Source organism: Pinus tabuliformis, chromosome 9 (assembly GCF_031772625.1).
Source record: "Pinus tabuliformis cultivar Carrire ecotype Pingquan chromosome 9, CPIR1, whole genome shotgun sequence".
Classification (NCBI taxonomy): domain Eukaryota; kingdom Viridiplantae; phylum Streptophyta; class Pinopsida; order Pinales; family Pinaceae; genus Pinus; species Pinus tabuliformis.
The window spans coordinates 1,024,177,093-1,024,197,828 of NC_142307.1; the positions used below are offsets into that span (position 1 = coordinate 1,024,177,093).

General features: G+C 34.3%; 1 protein-coding gene across 1 annotated transcript in view; it reads right to left on the minus strand.

Moving 5' to 3' along the window:
• Positions 1–929: 929 nt before the first annotated feature.
• Positions 930–20,736, minus strand: part of LOC149152194 (choline transporter protein 1-like) — a 119,450-nt gene continuing 99,643 nt past the window's right edge. The window contains exons 7-10 of the mRNA XM_089445092.1: positions 2,677–3,033; positions 2,317–2,574; positions 1,952–2,179; positions 930–1,521 (exon numbers count right to left, since the gene is read on the minus strand). Of these exons, the coding sequence (XP_089301218.1) occupies positions 1,336–1,521; positions 1,952–2,179; positions 2,317–2,574; positions 2,677–3,033 (1,029 nt within the window). The 3' untranslated portion in view covers positions 930–1,335. The remainder of the gene's footprint in view (positions 1,522–1,951; positions 2,180–2,316; positions 2,575–2,676; positions 3,034–20,736) is intronic.

Consider the following 20,736-nt stretch of genomic DNA (forward strand, 5'->3'; position numbering starts at 1 on the left):
CTCAGCTGTTTCCAAAGCAGAGTCAAAGTTTTAAAACATGGAGAAAAAACATGTTAAATAATTTATCAAGCAACTCACAAATTATAATAACACAAAATACCTTCATATAACAGCTCTGAAAAGCAACACAAAAAGCAGTTCCAAGAATAATTCAAGGAAAAATATTCCTTAAATAATTGAGGCCTTGGCGATGACCAGTGTTTAAGGGATCTTGGTTATACAATTATTTTTATAGACGCCAATTAATGTAACTCATGTGATAAGGAAATATATCAGCCATAAACTATGCTCCTCGTCCACTAAGCTTTTGATTTTACTAATGTGCTTAACAAAATGCAGTGGATCTTTATTTGGATATCTCAGTCCCAGGCATCAACAAAGATTAGGCTAAATGAAAGTTGACATAAAATAGCACTTGCCCTTTACAAGCAGCCACAACTATAAACAAAGGAGACCACTAAAAGGGGATCTTGCTGGGAAATTCTACGATTTCTTGAATTTTTTCACCAGGGAGTCCAATGTATTCTACTTTGGAGAATTTTATTTGTTTTGCAAACTGACATCTATTATAATTAGAGTCGAGAACCAATGAAATTCTAAGATTTCTTGAATTTTCCACCAGGGAGTCCAATGTATTCTACTATGGAGAATCTTATTTGTTTTGCAAACTAACATCTATTATAATGCAGGTGGAGAACCAATGAAGCCAACAGGTCCAAGATCAGTTGCCTTATATTTGTACTTCTATATTAAAGCACAATTTTATAATTGTCAACATTTCTGAGGTAATTGCTCCCCCATTCATTCTAGATGGAAAAAAAAAATTGTATACAATCAAAATTAGAACCTGCCTTGCTAACAAAGATGCTAATTAATTTCGATTTATACATTAGCTACATTGCCCCTTCAGACGAACACAAACACAGAAATGATGGAAAGTGTGAATCACTCAATAGCAATTGCTCCACTTTCGAATTCTTATACGAAAAACATTGTACATTTGGATGGAAATTTATGTTTGTCTGACCTTCAAAAACCTGGTTAGCAAAAATCAACTTGAAACAACCTACCTAAGGAAATGAATTTTCTGCTATCTTAACAAATTGATAATGATATACAACAAGACTTCAAAATATTTGAAAATGACCTGGTGGAAAGTATTGGCAACCAAATCAAAGCAATCGTATTTCCTTGTAAAAGGGTATATGATTCGCCCAATGCTTCGTTATATTGGCTTATAAATTGTTAAAAGGAAAGCCACTGTCCATCTGCTATATCTGCTCCAGTTGTCTCATAAGTTGAAAGAAGGCAAGCCATTGCTTGTCTCATTAGGCTTCACTGTGTCAGCCGTTGCATCTCACTGTGATTTCTCAAGGTCTCCGTAAGGAGGGGTGGCGCATACTGTGGTATTCCTTGATGTTCTTCTGCATCTTGGCAGAAGGATAATATTATTGTATCAATGGTCATCTCCACTACAGCGAAAAAAAGGGAGGCGATAACATACCCAATGCTCCAACAAGCCTGCATATGCAAAAGTCATTAGATTTTTGTTTTGCACGTAAATATTGCTCACTATGACAAACAAGCCTGCATAATACATATGCAAAAGTCATTAGATTTTTGTTTTGCAGGTAAATATTGCTCACTATGACAAAGAGATAAACTAATATAGATACAATATCTTTGGAAATGATTATACTGGTATTAAATTTTTAAAAGAAAATTTTCAAATGGATTTTTTTTTAAATCCATAATTATAATGTTATATATTTCAAATGAGAAATATACATATACAGTTAATATTTTCAGTCTCCATCATATCATTTGTGAGAGTAGAAACTTGAGTATTTGTGAGAGTAGGAGGATTCCATCTTCCTGCCAGCCACATGGGATAATCCAAATTCAGAAAGCCCATGTGGATTTACTTTGCAGCAGCGTATTTTTAACTCACCAGGACAGGAAACAATGGGGATGAGATCTTATTATGAGCGGATCTGTACCGGTGCGTGTCCAACATGAGGAAGGCAAACAAGGCACATGTAAGGCTAACACATATCTTGCCCAAAAACAAAATAACATCTCCGATAACATTAACTGCGCCTATCCTTAATATGTTGTTCATTATCAATCCAGTTGCCTGTCCAGCAGCTGTGCAGAAACCTTTCCCAGTAATAGCAATCTGCATAAGATGCAAAGATTTTTTTTGTTCAGCGATCAATAATTGCTGATAAATACATGTCATGTTACTGAGAGAATGCTGTGTGGAAGAAACAAAAGAGGTTGAGAGTTTGGAGAAAGCTTTCTCAGGTCTCTCACCATGATGTAAGCATTACGATTTACAAATTTTATGGTCCACTCAGCACAACCGAGGCAACATTGTGCGGAACACCACATCATTTTCGCAATGCAGCCTCCTGGTACGGCTTCTACATGTTTCAATCGTCGCCGGACAGACTCAAGAATATAGCGAACTGACTCAATGATTGATACTACCAATGAACCAAGTGCCATGGAACCAAGGCTGTAGCGTAAAAGTCGCTTCGCTGAAGAAATAACAGGAAGGAATGGCATTTCCTGTCACAATAGCTCTTATTACTTCAATTTCCCATTTATTAAATAAAGAATACAATAAATTAAAATGCCTGGAAACCTTGTAAACAAGACACCGAAACTTACAGAAGCTTCACCGCCTGCCCAGTAGTAAGAAGAAACTGATCCAGCAATAACAGTGATTGAACATGCTATTATAAACTGGGTAATCCAGTAACATCCAAAAATATGAAAAATGATGGCTAGAGAAATATGGTGGGTATAGTGAATGCTGTAACCACAGCAATCGTCACATTTAACCTTCTTGGCAACAAGATCATAGGCACAACAGTCCGAATTGCAGTTATTCTGACGAATTTCGCCTGAACTTAAAAGATATAATGCTGCTCCAACCCAGTACATGTAGAAGATTGCAAGAATAACATAAGGAAAAATAGGAAATATGATCATAGTACGTATTGCTCCAATGGCCTTTGCAGCCACCTGCCAAGCATAAGAGAGACTCAGTCAGAAAATATTGAATAAACACTTAGGGATACAAGTAATAACTTAAAAGTAGGCACGCTCTAAATAAGAATATGCAGATAATGGAAAATAGATACGGTGATCACTAGAGATACTCAAAACTGCCATCTTTGATCAAGGGGCTACAAAGTAGCCGCCCATTTACATACCCACTAGAACAGCTAAGTTTTACTAGCAGCTAGAATTATGTTATGAAATGTTTGACCGCTATATTAATGTAGAATTCACCTAGTAAGAAATATGCCATGATTGGAAAGGTAAAATTTCTGAGATGGAAAAGAGTACATGATCCACGCGAGCACATTGTTTTGTGGGTTTTAAATGTTATAGAGCCAGAATGGGAGCTGAAGTGGAAGTAGAAGAGGTTGTTGTTAAAGGCAGCAACTTCAGAAGATAAAGCTCGAGTTGCGAAGAGAGAACCCAATCCACCATGAATAGATGTGGATTTGGACACTGGGGTATGATCCTCAATTCGCTCCTCTACGTTCAATTCTCTCCTCTCATGTCTGTGTTAGGGTTTAATTTTATTTTTGTCAATATCTTGAATAAGGTCTTCATATATCTTTATTTATGTTTACATTTATAATTTCAATTTCCTGTGTAGTGAAAAACAATATTTATGAAAAATGGATATAACATCACCAAAAACATATATTAGTATATTACTGAGATGTACTTTCAAACCTTCAAAAACTGTACAGAATCCAACATGATTATATTATTTATTTAATAAAAAAATACCTAATTAAAAATAGGTGAATAAATTATAAAATAAAGACTAATCAAAATATCATCTAGTCACTCTTAAAACTTAAGGGTGCCAAAAATACACTGAAAATAACCTTGCCAAAAATCTCTTCCTTACTCGTATTTTATTCGAGTCATTTTTTCTTACACTTTTAAGACGATCTACTTCATTGCTCCCATTAAATGGTACCATTTCACTTTTTAATGAAACCCCACTCTACTTGAATAGGAACAGAAAGTAATTAATTTTGAAGTTTTATGAGGTGATTAGTTTTGTGACTCCTTTGTTTTTACAGAAAGGCGCCAGTCTTCCTTTTGTCTGGGGAACGCGATTAATAATTCTGTTAACTTCACTTACCCATAGCTGTCCGGATGCGGAGCATACTGTGTAAATTTATATCACCTGAGCGATACGTGTTTTAAGAAGATTGGCAAATTCATGATGCCGTCGCCATTGCTCAGGAATGTATGCATTCGATACATATAAAGCACATAAATGTTGCCATTATGGAGGTGGATTTTCAGAAGGTTTATGACTGTTTAGATTGGGGCTATTTGCGACTCGTCTTGCACAAAATTAGACTGCAACCCAGATGTGTGAATTGGGTCATGGCCTGTGTTTTGAATATAAATTATGCAGTCATTATCAATGGATACCCTAATCGCTTTTTCAAGGTTGGACGGGGACTGCGACAGGGTTGCTCACTTTCTTCTCTCTTGTTCACCCTGGCTATGGACGGCTTGAGTTTGCGGGTCAAAAATGTGGTGGATGATGACCAAATTCTGGCATTGGTAATGGGGAAAATATCAAAATTTCACATGGTTTTTTTGTTGATGATGTGCTCATCATGGGTATGCTGAATTGTCTCACATGGTTGAATCTTTTTCATATATTTAATAAATTTGCTAATGCTACTGGCTTGAATATGAATTTGCACAAATCTAAAGTATATCATGATTTGGATGATATGGAAATCATTGATTATATTAAAAATCTCTTCAGTATTGAGGCGGAATCAATGCAGAATGGTATGCAGTATCTCGTTATCACATTAAACCAAATTGCTATATCACATTAAACCAAATTGCTATAGAAACATTGACTAGCAATGGTTGGTCGACTCGTTTTTCAAACGAGTTTCCAGATGGGAATTTCGTTGCTTGTCTCTGGGTGGACGTGTGATTCTCAGTCAAATTGTTCTTACCCAACTAGGGGTATATTGGGCACACTTATTTCACATCCCTATGGCCATCATAAATAGCCTAAATCATATGTATTGTTCTTACCCAACTAGGGGTATATTGGGCACACTTATTTCACATCCCTATGGCCATCATAAATAGCATAAATCATATGTATTATTGCCAATTTTATATGGGTTGGTAGCAATGGACAGAATAAATTCCACTTGACCAAATTGTCTCATATTGCTTGCCCAAAAAGAATGGGGGCTGGGGTATTATGAATCTTAAAACATTTGGGGCTTTGCTGCTGGTGAAATTCTTATGGCGAGCTATCTTTGGGTCTGGAATATGGAGCAAGGTGATCAGACAAATATATATGAAAAAACGGGATTTCTATATTGGTTCCGCAAGCACAGTATTGGTATTTCATGTGGATCGGCCATATGGCGCAGTTTGCAAAAGGTTGCAAAATTTTTTATTCAACATTTGGTGTGGAATATGGGTTCTGGTCACTCTATCATCATTGGGGTGGATCAAATTCTAGGAGCCGGTGGGGATTGTTGTATATCTGATTCCTTGCTTTTTTATATGGGAAAGGCATATATTTCTGGAGTCGACTAACTAATTCATGGCGGGAAAGATCCCCCATATGGAAAATGCAACAAGAACTAGTGATGGTCGGTAATTTGGCTATGGAATGGAAGCGAATTAGTGCTGGCTTTAAAGCACTGAGTATACGCCAGGAGGAACAATGTGATACACTGTTGAGGTCGGGAAGAATGAAGTCCGAAAATATTATGGTGGCTGATGTATATATTACACTGTGTGGTAGAGGTGGCAGGTGCATGGAGAATCCGATTTTGTATGCCCTCTAAGAAAATCATATCCCTATCAAAATCATTTTGTTCTCATGGTTAGTATACCACAACAAGAACCTCACATGGGAGAACTTGCAAAAGCAACAATGGCATGGACCAAGCATATGTGTGATTTGCAAACAAGAGGGAGAAAACAATGATCATCTGTTCCTCAAGTGTCATCATGTGATCCAGGTGTGGGAAAAATTAGCAATGCATTACAGTTTTCCTTATAATCAATTTCTTGACATTGCAGATTGTATGGGGTGGTGGAGTAAACAGAGGCCTACCTGGAGGATAATTCTGCCCTTTTCTTTTGGACTATATGGAAATGGAGAAATAAATTCATATTTGAGAACATGGCCGAGGATTTCGGACTGGTATATGAAAAGATTATATCATTATATACAATGTTTCCTGTACAAGAAAATGTTCCAAAAGAAAAACAACAAAGGAGCAACTGCCCTCTCAAGGTGTACCCGATTGCTTTTTTCGATGGTGTGGCACAAAATAATGTCTGCGGTTGTGGATTCTGGATAGCAATGTCAAAGGATTTACAATACAGAGCCCACTGGAATGCTGGTATGGGATCTAATAACAAGGCTGAGGCAATGGCTCTATGGGGCATCTTATGGCTCATAAAATTTCTCAATATCCCCGAGATCCATATATATGGGGATTCAAAGATTATCTTGGATCATGTAAATGGTAAGGCACAGATCAAACAATCAGTTCTTCTTGGTTGGTTAAGGAGAATTGAAAGTCTTTGGTCACAACTAGGGAGGCTTCCTATCAACCACACTGGCAGAGAACATAACCAGCGTGCAGATGCGCTCTCAAGGTCAAGGAAAAAACTGCAAGGAAATGTTGGAGAAGTGCAAATGGATATACTTATGGAAGACAATAGTATGGGCGTCGTGGAGTTCACGTTTCCAGGATAGTCTTTGCAAATAGTCTATAAACCTTTTTTTTTATAATCGTTTTTCCTTTTTTTGTATGTAACAGGTAAAAAATGGAATCAAAGGGTAATATTGTTTCTTTATAAGACTCACTATGAATATGGGTTAATAAGGTTTCATCACAAAACTATTTTGATGGAACTCACTGTTTTAACTATTCTCTTATATATCCGCTATATTCCATGTGCAATTCTTATTGCTTTCTCTCACTGTATGATAAGATCACTTTAAAGAGATTGACTCAACAAGCAACCTAGATTTTATGGGTTTTAAGATGATCCAAGCAAAAAAATGTTGCTCTAATGTACATGATCCATCTAATTAATACAAATACAGCTTGTTTCATACTCCAAAAAAACTTCACTTACCCATGCCTGGACGAGATTACTTTGGCAGGGTTGTTCCAAAAGGTCACGCTTCTTCATACTCTTTTTATTGAATCAGCCCGTTTCATGCTCTCGATGACGCGTCATTTAATTATTCGGATAACTATATAATTATGGCAAAATTTTGATTTTCGAATATTTATAATATACTTTGGATTATATAAATAAATTTAGTAATCATAAAATGTTTTTGAAAAGTATACAACTTAAATGATTATAAACCATCTTTGCCCAATTTCAAATTAAAATAACTGAAAAATATACCCAAAACTTCAAAAAATACTACGACTATCGATAATGTGACGATTATGGTCACTCGATTCCGCATGCACCGAAATTTTCCCGGCAATCAATTGGACCGGCGAATTCAACCGCAATTAGACTACTCTCGATAATGTAATGATGGTGGTCACTCGATTTGGCATGCACCGAAATTTTCCCGCCAATCAATTGGACCGGCGAATTAAACAGATATTACACTACTCTCTATGCAACGATTACGTCAGCCGGCGGCTAAGACATTTCTGGTAAAACTGTAACAACTTATGAGTACAGCAGCGTTTGTTTGTTTGTATCTATAGGGGTAGGGTAGAATCAAATTTTGAATTTCAAATTTATTTTGTTGGTGTTATTTTTTTTATATAGAGAGTAATGGTATACGTATTTTTTTCATAATTCTTGGAAGTAGTTATTTCTAGAAGAAGAAATTAATTCAACTTTATAATACTAAAAATTGTTTACGAAATATATGTGAACAGTGTTTGAGTAGAAAATACCACTATAATTTTTTATTGTATTCTTTTGTGTTTATAAGAAACTCATTGTCAGCGGACCAAGGAATACAAGAAATAGGTGCGGTAATTAAGCAGATTATCTAACTTGAGATATCTTTAAATTACTCATTAGAATTTATAGTTAACTAAAATCTAAACCACTTATTAGAATTATGATGATGGGCAATTCAAAGTATCTTAAAAAAAAAAATTGACTGTCAAAGACGTTTAAAAATGCAAAAAAACACATTAGGTAAAACTTCAAAGAGAATGATGCTACTTGTTTTAAGGAGAATGATGCTACTGTATGTTATTTTCGTTTCGTTTATGAGATGGTAGAAATAGATTCAGGATCATCAAAAACTTCTAAAGCACCCAAAATTCTGAAATTTAATAACTGTAATCTAGATTTACAAAATCTCTACCAAATTTTATCAAAAACTAATAAAAATTTCCATAATTTTCAAAAACAAAACAAATTTGCAAACTACTGTTGAGAATGATTTACGGGATAGCAAATAAATAGTCATTCTATTGGGGGGCGCGATATTTACGGAGCGAGAGCTGGTCCAACCTGTTTTGCTACAATCGTCTACATTTTTCTTTTCCCCGACCAGAGTGGGTCCCCACACACTCTGAAGTTTAAATAAGAGTTGCATTTTGTTTCAAAGAATTTTCGAGTAGTGGCTCCTGAGACTGGATTCCAGTGATTTCTGACAATCATTAGTTAAACAGAGGTTAATGCGGTTTGTCTGTGGGCGCTCTGTTATAACTGCTTCCTCGGCCATCAACAGTGATTTCTGTCTGTTTTCTTATCTTTTTTAATATTATTATTATTATAATGTTTATGGCATTCGTTTCTTCTTCTTGTATATTGCAAATGGAATGCACTAAGTATACCGGATGCAGAAACACAGGGTGCGTAGACGGCAGTACAAAAAATGCAGATAGAAATTTGGAATGGAACTGGACGCACTTTGGGGTATGCCTCCAGGCAAAAGCGTTGACATTCAGTTAACAGGAAAAATCGCATACCATTGTAATGGCTCATTTAACCAAGCCATCAAGTAAAAACACGACCCGCGCAAAACGCCCAGGATTTACAGGCTAAAGAAACAATATTCAATAAAAGTAATACCCTGAAAATATATAATATAATTACCCTGAACATATATATAATATAATGTGGTAAAATGTTTTTGTTTAATTAAGAGTTTGCTTGTTTTTCGAGAGGTAAAGAAATCTGTCAAGATCCAGAGATATTTGGCAAATAAAAGTTTGATTAACTAGTAATAATTTAGTAATTTAAGTGATTAGCTAGTAATTATTTAGTAATTTAAGTGATGTGATTTTTTTTTATAATCATAATGAATTTACTTGTATCTAAATTATAGATAGTAATCAATGATAACTCTCTTGACGGCTAATTAGATAATTTCAAAAAAAACCATTATTTAATAAAATAAATAACAATCTCTTATTAAAAAATCATAATAATAATTTTATATATATATAATTGAAGACACCTCAACCCTATATGATTTTATGCTCATTTCAATAAAACCTTATTTAAAATAAATTATAAACAGAAAATGGCTGAAAATTATTGCTTTCCCGTAAAAAAGAAATTCATAGCCTAAATTTTAAAAAATTACAGAACATCATATAGAAAACAAGTTGGGACGAATAGCAAAACGGAGGCATTGTCTAAATTCCGTTTTGATTGTGTTGAAATTTGGTGATAATACTTTTGTGTCAGAAAAATACATTTTTAACGCCTAAATAAATGTAGTTCTTTCAAAACAACAATATTATAATAATAATTAAACTAAAAAACCCTAATATATCTGACCACGTGTTGATTATGTGCCTGATAAATGGATTAGTCCCTTGGATCCAGGATCCAGTTATTGGGCCCAAACAGACTGGCTGCCCTACTTGTAGGTTACGTTTGATGAGGAATAAGTACCCTCAAACATCCACTGTTGTCAGAAGAAAATCTAGATGAATTAACATATCCACTGCTGTGAGAAGGAAATCTAGATGAATTAACATGCATAGTAGAGTTCATAAAAGGAGAGTATTACGGCTTAACGTTCGTTCATGAGGAACAAGACATGTATTGATGGCACTGTCGTTGGACTATCACATTTTTGGAGAATTTGGCCCAGTGCATGCTTAGCAAAATGATTGAAGTAATGAAAGAAGACTCGGCAAGGCCTGCAAGGCATGACTGGAATCTAGAGACAGCAACTTTCGTGGTTCTGCAAGATAGGGCAAATGTGCACGTCTAGAAGCAGAGTCGAAGGATTTGCCAGCTCAAGGAGACCGCGCCCATTTTGTAACAGCAAAGAGAGGCTGCCAATGTTGTAGAAAGAAGCGATTAGTGCACAACCATCAGCGAAAATGCGAAGGGATTTTTTGAGAAAGTTGTGTAGAAATTTCTCTTTTCCCACCCTGGTTTTCAGTTTCACCTTATTTCTCCTATGTAGTTAAATGCCCTTTCCCATAACCATACATTTAACCAGCTGAAAAAATAAATATTGCTGAAAACACAAATTCTGGAAATTTTACAAAACGCTGGAAATTGCAGAAATAAAAATCAGCGGTAATAAACAAGTCATTAAAACACATTTAAACACTGAGATTTTTTGTCAATGTGACCCTGGAAAAACCCCCTACAACTCTTGGGGAAAACCAGTGTGAAAGCTCTTCTTTATTTCTGAAAATTGCATTTTTCACAATGAGAAATATTCAGCAAAAAATCAGCGAGCAAATTTACAACTTATCTCTTTTCCCATGCCTCACAGCAAACTGGAAATTACAGCAAACAGGACAGCAATAAATGTTGTACGGCCTCCTCGATTTTTGTGCCCACTTTCAGCATTAAACGCTACTGTACGGCCAGCATTAAATGCACTGTACGGCCCTCGTTTTGCATGCAAAAAAATCAGCAAACTGCTCCTCGATTTTTGTGCAAACCACTCCTCGAAAATCGTGCCAAAATCTGTCTTTCACTATGTGCTGAATCAGCTGTACAAATCTGCTCAACTGCTGCCTTGGAATGTGTGCCACGCTGTTGTCTCCTTCTCCTCCCTACTCAGAAATCTCTCTTGCTCTCCTTCTCTCCTTCTCTCAATCTGCTCATGAAAGAATGAATGACATTTTCCTCATTTTCCTCCTTTAATCTAACTCCAAGTGACTTTTGGGTGATCCAAGTGACTTTTGGGTGATCTCTAAATCCAATGGCTGAAATAGATTGAGATCTAAGGCTGAGATTAAATGCTCATTTAAATCTCACTTTTTATTTTTTAATTCACCCCACTTTAATAAAGACCCACTTAGTTATTTATTTCCAAAGTCACTTTTCCTTTCTAATTTTTCATTGACTTTATAAAAGTCACTTTAAAATTAGACTTAATAACTTTATCACTTAAAGTCACTTTTAAATTAGATTTAACTTTATAAAAATTATAAAGTTACTTTATGAGAAAAATTAAATTCTTTTGGACACTTTTCCCTAGGTCAAAGATCAAAGATCAAAGCCTTAAGGAACCACGTATCCTCCGGTACCAAATTTCAACAAATTGTTGTTGATGTATGGAAAAAGCAAAGTTCTCGAGTCCTTTGTCCAAGACTTTTCTTCCAAAATTCTAGCAATGTAACAGAAAACTTTTACAAGAGACAGATTGGAGACAATGTCCAACAGCTGATTTCACTCGCAATCTAAGTGACAATGTCATTAAGTTGAGCAAAATATATAATAAGTAGGTTAATTCCTAAAAGTTGGTAGCACAGACCACCAACGAAGCTTGGGAAAAGCATCAGAGACCGAAGTGGTACACATCTTGAGATTGGTTACCAGTGTTAGGAGTTCTACCAATGCAAATAATAAAAATGCGAATCCATTGAGCTGCATCTAGAGGCCGTTAACCAACAGGCGATCGCACTCACCAACACAAAGCAGCCTCTTAGGCATCAATCTAGAGTATACAATGACATGGATTGGAGGAAGGGAAATATGATCATTAATGATTGCAATGTCATTCGATCAATAAGATATAGGCAAGTTCTAGTTACTTAAAAATTTAAGGATTCATATTATCTACTGAGTTTAACTTATAATTATAAAAATTGGCCTGGCATGAAAATGTATTTTTGAACTTATAAATAGATTTAGTGTTTTAAAAAATTAGTGGAACATTTAGATTATGTAAATTTCACAACTTAAATTTGGCATAATATAAAAATGCATTTTGAATCTATATATATCAAGCTTTATATGGGGAGCCAAGGCCGAGCGTAGCAAAATTCATCTCGCAACGCTGGACCTTCTCTCATTACCGAAAATTTCTTATGGATGGGGCATACTGAACATTAAAACTTTTGGGGCTGCTCTTATCTGTAAATCCCTTTGGAAGGGTATTTATGGCACCAATTCGTGGAGCGACATCATTCGACAGAAATATCAAAGAGGGAGGGGAATTGAATTCTGGTTCAGATTTGATTCTATTGGCATCAAACGAGGCTCCGCAATTTGGCTCAGTTTTAGAAGGGTCCAGCGATATTTTCTCAGCAATCTAAAATGGAAAATCTTCACAGGCAGAAAGATTATCATAGGTCTGGACTCCTTCGTTGGTTTCAGGGGAACGTTACAGTTTCCTCCCCCTCTTCTTTTTTTCCTCCGCAGATCTGGCTACTTCACATGGAACCGTATCATAAAGGATTGGTGCGGCCCTTCGCCCATGCTTCGAGATGCCGATGATATTGGTCTTCCAATCGACCTACTCCCTCTTTGGTCCGATCTATCTTCCTCTCTCCAGCAGGGAGGCATCCAGCGATCCACCAATGATGACCACCTGATCTGGTCCCTTCCTTTCTCTGTCTCACATGCAAATGTAAAGGACATTTACTCTGATCTCATTTCTGCAAACATTTCATCCAATCGGCGCTTTCCAGTCTTCTGGTGGAAGCTTGGATGCCCCCTCAAGGTTATCTTATTCCCCTGGTTGGTGCTCTTCAACAAGAATTTAACTTGGGACTCCTTGAGGAGGCGGTCATGGCACGCCCCCAGTAGATGTGCTCTCTGCAATATGGAAGAGGAGACAAACTACCACCTCTTCTTCAAATGCTCTGTCTCACAACAAATCTGGTATGACCTTGCTCAGTTTTTCTCTTTTCAACATCTTAACTTCATCTCTGTGGATGCAGCGTTTGCCTGGTGGGGGCGCCAAAAGACTCTCCGGCCCATTCTTCCCATCACCATCTGGTCACTTTGGAGGTGGCGGAACCTAAAAAATTTTGAGGACTCTTCTTTATCCGCCAAATTTGTTCTATCGTCCATCACTGCTCTTTATCTTCCGATCAGCTGAATGGTTCAATGGTTTTTTGCTTCTTTCTGAAAATGTTGTGAACATGTTCATATTACATGATGGTTATCTGCTCAACTTGGTTTTGAGATGCAGTCTATCAGTAGTAATCAGGAGTTCATCCAACTCTTTTAGAACTATCTGAACATTTTTGTTTATATATCCTCAATATAATATCATGATTTTCTTTCTAGAAAAAAATTTATATTACTTTTCTGGAACATTTGGATGATGCAAATTTCACCACTTAAATTCGTTATTTTATCAAATTTTAAACAAAATTACAAAAAATAATGTACAGGAAAATATTAAAATCTAAATATTTAAATTAAAGCATAATTTTTTAATTTATAATTTTTTTAAATTTTTTATTATAAATATTTTATAAAAAAATTAAATTTAAAAAATTATTAATAATTTATCCAAAATGCATAGAGCAAACTGTGATAGGGTGTTTTGTTAAGGCACTCTATGGTATAAAAGTCACTGATTGGAAACTTTGTGGGCAAATATCCAGCCATAAGCTGGGTGCAATCCCCACAAAATTTTGAAGGCTTAAATGCTCCTAAATCAATACTACTCAAACTACAAATTAGTCGTGTTAGTTATCTCAAAACTCACATAAACTAACAAACAAAAAATAATTAATAATTTTTCACAAATAAAAATCCCTCGTTTAAAAGTTTAATCATGAAATAGCAACGTAACTAATTTATGAGTCGAGACGTAGCAACCCCCGAGCGTCTAGCCAACACCCGATGATCCAAAGCAGCAAAAATTGGATCATATTAGCGATCACATATAGCAGCAAAAGTTTAATCATGAAATAGCAACGTAACTAATTTATGAGTCGAGACGTAGCAACCCCCAAGCGTCTAGCCAACACCCGATGATCCAAAGCAGCAAAAACTGGATCATATTAGCGATCACATATAGCAGCAAAGCTTCGATTGGGTAGTTTGAACTCTGCCTCACACACTCAATGGCAGTGAATTTCCTAGCATACCTTTCTTTACGTTACCTTCTGTTTTTTATCGTCAAATAGTGTTGGATGCCCACTTAGATCCAAATTGACAAACCATTATTGGATCCAATTTTAGTTAATTGAGTCTTAAGCAATAGTTGAGCAAAGAGCGTGACATTTTACATGCATTCATGACATTGCTGAAAAATATTGCAATATTTGGACTATATCGTAAATAAGCATTGGAATATTTTAAACATAAGAGGATAATAATAAAAACAAAAACAAAAAATTATGCATCGCATCTTAATTTTTGCTGATATGAAAATATATAATATTTTAAGTAATAGTAATATTTGTGATATTTTTTTTTAATCATTGAAATTGTTAATTTATTGGAATGATTTGGGTGAGGTTGGGATCAAATCTATTGACTCTGATTATAATCTATGAATATATTTAACAAACTCACAAGCCAAATATTTCATGTACCTGTGATTCTGTAAAGGTTTGGGCATCCCACAGATACACCAAAGTAGAATTTGACCACTCTTTTAGCCTTATCAGAATAAAACAACATATCACTTGTAAAAATTGAATCAGGATGAAAAAAATGATTGTCGCATAAGTAATGAAGTCTATCAAATTTTCCAACCACAACAATTCAGTCTGAACCCAATCCAATGGATTTGACCCGGAGCTCGGTTAACCTATCCAACCCTTAAACCTTTCGAGTTTTAGTACAACCCCGACGTGTCACAGCAAGTATTCCTGAGTCAACATAACATAAAATTACAGAGGCGTTAAATTTCAGATTTGACTCAATCTCTTGAATCTTGATAGTTGTTGGTTTTCAGATTGGACTACGAGTTTTGAATCTTGATATTCAACAGTCTACTATTTGAGAACTAGTGTGTATTTTGGTTCATAAACCATAATTCCATCGCCATCGTTCATGGTGATTCTGAATCTTGATGAATGAATGGCAACTTGATATTGGACCACATGATCGTATGATATACTTGGTTATTTGAATATGTCATTTTTGCATCATAATCTTGAAAATCTATACACATGCACTTTTCATGACATCTCGTCGGATTGACTCACAAATTTTCGCTAAGTTTAATAATGGTGTGTAATTATAAATGTGCTCATTGGTCACCAATTTCTATATGATTATCGTATGAGTAAATGTTGTGTATTGTATGAGTAAATGTTGTTGAGTTTCAGGGTGAAATTTATTGATTGTTATTATAATTCAAGAATATATTTAATAATTTGCCAGTCAAATATACCAAATAGAATTTGGCAAAGACTAAGGCATCCCAAGGAACACCATAGTGAACCCATAGGAATGTCCCATAGAAACGTTTACCCTGTAACCTTATCACTTGTAAAAATTGCATCAGAATACAAAAGAATAATTTTCCCATATATCACGAAATATAAATTCTCCGACCACGACAAATCAGTCTGAACCCAACCCGATGAGTTCGATCCGGAGCTAGGTTAACGTAACCAGCCCTTAAACCTTTCGAGTTTTAGTAAACCACGATTCACAGCAAGTATACCTGAGTCGACATAAAATTACAGAGGCGTTGAATTTCATATTTGACTTAGTCTCTTGGATCTCGATAGTTGTCGCATTTTAGATTGGACTACGAGTTTTGACTCTTGATATGAACAGTTCTATATTTGATAACGTGTACATTTTGGTTCCTAAACCATGATTTCACCCCATCGTCCATGGTGATTTTGAATATTGATGGATGAATGACAACATGATATTGGTCATAGGATATATTTGGTTATTTGAACATGTCATTTTTGCATTATAATCTTGGAAACCTATATACATCCATTTTTCATGACATCTCATCGGATTGACTAGTTTAATGATGCTATGTAATTATAAATGTGCTCCTTAGTCAGCAAGTTCTATATAATTATTGTATGAGTAAATGTCGTTGAGTTTCCAGGTGAGACAATGCTTAGGGATCTTGAGGCAATGGCGTCTCCTAATCTGGTTAATGATACCATCATCTATTATAATGTTAATAGTAGTATTCTTTATATATTAAAATATGAGTATATATGACAATTTATTTACAATGTTAATACTGGTATTCTTTATATATTAAAATATAATTATTTATGACAATGTATTTACAATGTTAATACTGATATTTTTCATATATTAAAATATGATTAATAGATCATAAATACATTACAGATTAGAATGCTTTGCAATGTATAAGTTATTCTTTTAGTGCGGAGCAATTTATAAATGAGATACAGGGGAATAGGATTTAAACTTTTTTGGAGAATGGTAATTAGAGTTTTATCGGCTTGATTTATTTACTTATTGTACTTTCATTACCATTTCATTTCGTTGATAAGATTTTATATCAGTAACCATTTTTCTTGAACTGGCCAAGCTTTTTTTAATTTTCAAATACTTTTTGGAATTGAGCTTGTTAATTTTGGGTAAATGCATTTGAGGTTCATCTTAAAAAGAGTAAATATATTATGATGTCTATCTAAAAATAGTATAATTTTTTTAGTTTAAAAATATTTTTAGAATATTAATTTATCATTTTTAAAAAGTAAAATTTTATTTAATTAAAAAATTATTTTGAGTAATTGGGAAAGGATTGTTATCTTTCTTATAGTTCGGACAAATAACAGGTTGATTTTATAATAAATATATTATTGTAATGATTTCATATCTTAATTATAACTTAAAAATAAATAAATAAAACTTAAGGTTTTTTAATATTAAATATTTTTTTAATGAAGAAAGAACCGACGGGCTGGGCAAGGAAATGCATGCTGAGGTTCGTGAACGGCAAGCACAAACTCCAGTTACTCATGGGGAGGCAGCTCCTGAAGGTACCCCTCTTGGACTGAATATTATATTGTAGCTTAATCTAGTTTTATTGCCTGCTTTGTCAGTTTGTCTTTATATTAAGATTTTTTTTGAAGATTCTTTTGGTGGCATTATAAACTATGTCAAATCTCTGCAGTAGTGTGTGACAGATGGCTAAATGTGTCGTTTTTTGGTCTTGTATGTGCACAAAGAATGATCTATCTAAAGCAGATGTACAATGTTCTGGCTTTCAAACCAAGTGAATTAATAAAAAAATCTTGAATTTTTTTAGGCCTAAAGATTTTTTAGGTTATGAAAATAAAGAATAGTCCTTTTTCTGGTTTTGTCTTTGACCGATAGATAATAAATTTACCCCCAAAATAAAAGTTTAATTTTAATTTAAAAAGTTAGCATAATATATGCTTTATATTAAAAATAATATATGTGATAATACCAATAATATCGTCAAGTAAATCAAGTGTGGTTTCTTCTCAGAGAAAGGCATGTTGAATCTCCTCAAGAACATATTCTGTTAATGAAACCAATTATGTATTATATTGTGATATTGTTTTGTTAAGTGAGTTTAAGTAATGCATATCAACGAATTGAGTTCGATGCAAGTCCTAGTCCTAGGTGATGTTAACACTACTATAGATCTATCTTAACCACAGATCCAACAATAGTCCAGAGGGATTAAATCTCTTGAGGTGAAAACTTCTTTTAGAGTGTAAAATTTGAATAAAATGTTTGCACTTTGGCAGATTTGATACTTGTGTGTGTATAAAAATGGATCAAAATTTACTTGGGCATAAAATAGGGAGATTACTTAAAAAGTTTTAACAATAACAAAAAAATTAAAAAAAAATCCAATTGCTTCATATAATGCATATATAGTTTTTTTTTACTTTTACTTATTTTATTTCTCTATAAAGTTGATATAAGATTATGTTGTTTCATATCAAAATATTTTATTTATGGCTGAGAGAGCGAAATATTTTTACTTCTCTTTGGTATGGACACTTCTCCTTAGTATGACCACTGAGAGTAAGATTATTGATGTTTTATAATACATTTAATTAAACAAACCAAACCAAACACGTGTGATCATTTCTGTTTTCTATCATATTGATTTTTTTATTTAAATACTTTTTTTTATTTTAAAAGGAACATATGTCAATTCCAAATTGAACAGAGACATACTTACACATCTCTCTCATACTGAATTGTAGAATGAGCTTTCTGTTTTCTATTATATTGATTTTTTTTATTTAAATATTTTTTTATTTTAAAAGAAACATATGTCAATTCCAAATTGAACAGAGACACACTTACACAACTCTCTCATACTAGATTGTAGAATGAGCCAGAGCATAGATATGCTTCAGTCATTCCATCTAATGTAAAGGTATGGCTAACTTTAACAAAGTGGCATTTTCCAACTCAAATAATTGTTAATAACCTAAATATATTGTTTATACCACTTTAAACATCAGTAAAAATCAATATATTTATAGAGATTATACCACTTCAAGCATTAGTAAAAATCACTAGAGGCTTTTGGTGGACTCAAAAATTGAGATGCTACTTCCGTCCATTATGTCTTTTGGAATATCAACACTATTAAAATGGAGTAATCACACCATTAACTTTAAGTGAAAAGATCAAAATTATTTCTTTATTGCTGCTAACCTTAGGAAAAATATATTTATTGAAAATATAAGAATAAATCTGTATGGGTTTCATAATAACACTGATACTGAAAGCTTGAAAAGATTCTTGAAAATATAAGAATAAACACTTCAAGGAAAAAAAACTGTGAAGTTTATAATTCTAACAACGTAAAAGATGAAAAGCATTTTCTCGCAAGCACAGAATATACACAGAAATTATCTCTCGTCTCAAAACATTTGTAATATCATTAATATCTATAATCTGTTATAACCCATGGAAACCAAAATGAGCTCGATAATATTCTTTGCAAGTTGTTTGTCATAAAAATAACATAATAAAACAAGCAATTGACTTTTAAACATTAAGGTCCAAATGTTGATCTCAATCGATTCTAACGTCAACATTATCACAATGATATATTTTTTCGTACATTAAAATTATATATTATTAATGAGATCATGTTGCATATTAAATGGTCTATAGAAAGATTTCCATTGAAAAACAAAGGTCGAAATTAAACAAAACTACGGGTAAGCAATGACTTTGCATGTAATTTGTGTAATAACAATGCAATGTCTTCTTTTGTGGAAAATAAAAGTTACTGTTTTGGGGAGGGGAAACAAAGAGACATGTACCCTATTTGCACTTCTATATTAAATAAAAATTCTAAAAGTAATGCAATGAGGGACCCACCGAGGGAGAGAAAATCACCAAAATAGGGCAACGGGTCCTTAAAAGTAAAAAATAAAAACATCAATGGCAATGTAGAGCTGTCAAAAGCATCTCCTCAAGAGGAAAGACAAAAGCAAGTATATGATTAGTTAAAGGACAAATAAAAACGACTAAGCAAGTATATGATCTAGTCAAAGGACAAATAACAAACGAGTGGGATAACCCAAATAGGTATCCCCTTGACAATGAAGTAGTTGGAGAGTAAAAACAAGCAGTCTTGAAGCAGAGAAGGTTAGTATAATCATGAGCAACGACCAAGACAAGAATTAGATTCTAATTTCCATCGGAATCAAGAAATAGCATGCAGACCCATCCACCACCATGAAAGCACTAGAATTGAGTGTTATTGCCTAAAAATGCTTGTTATATTTTGCATTTTCATGGACATTCTTCTCCAGTCAAGCACAACAAAAGATCCTTGGAGTTTAGTGGACATTACAAGTCGCAAGGAGAGACTAGGAGGTCATGTGCCTTGTTCTATCTGGCCCAAGCACCTTTCATCATCCAAGGGAAGAACAAAGGTGTAGAAGGGTGTTGTTGGGTCGACGGAGGCTCTATCAAAGGGCATATTTCACCATGAGCTTCCATCTGGGCACATTTGACACATGGCTATATGGCCTACATTATCATTTGTTGCATCATAGAAGGAGTCTCATATTCAAAGCTTAAACCTAGGGATCAAGATGACATTGATGAATTGTTGAAAAATCTAGGGCATCAATAGTTAAAAGATTTCTTTGCTTGATAATTGCTTGTGATATACTTTTACTTCTTAGTTTATAGTCTTTTCTTCGTTATGTTATTATTTTGTTCTTTTCATCAAGACAATTACCAATATGCACAATAAAAGACAAGTGACACAGTATGTAGGCTTGTCAACCACGGCCAAAACCTCTCACTTCTTGAGAGGAAAACCTGATCAAAATTCTTCTAGAGCTTCAATTGATGAGTACCAAGACCATGACACAGACCCTTGACTCTAGTATCCTCCCAAGAACCTTGTCACTAACCTTGATACTTTGCCTCTTCCCTTTCTCAACTTTCTTCTTTTTCTCGAACTGCTCTCCTCGGCGCCTTCTAGAGAAACTCGATCACTATTCTTCACATTTCTCCTTCCCGACTTCCTTTAGAGAATCTCGATCTCTA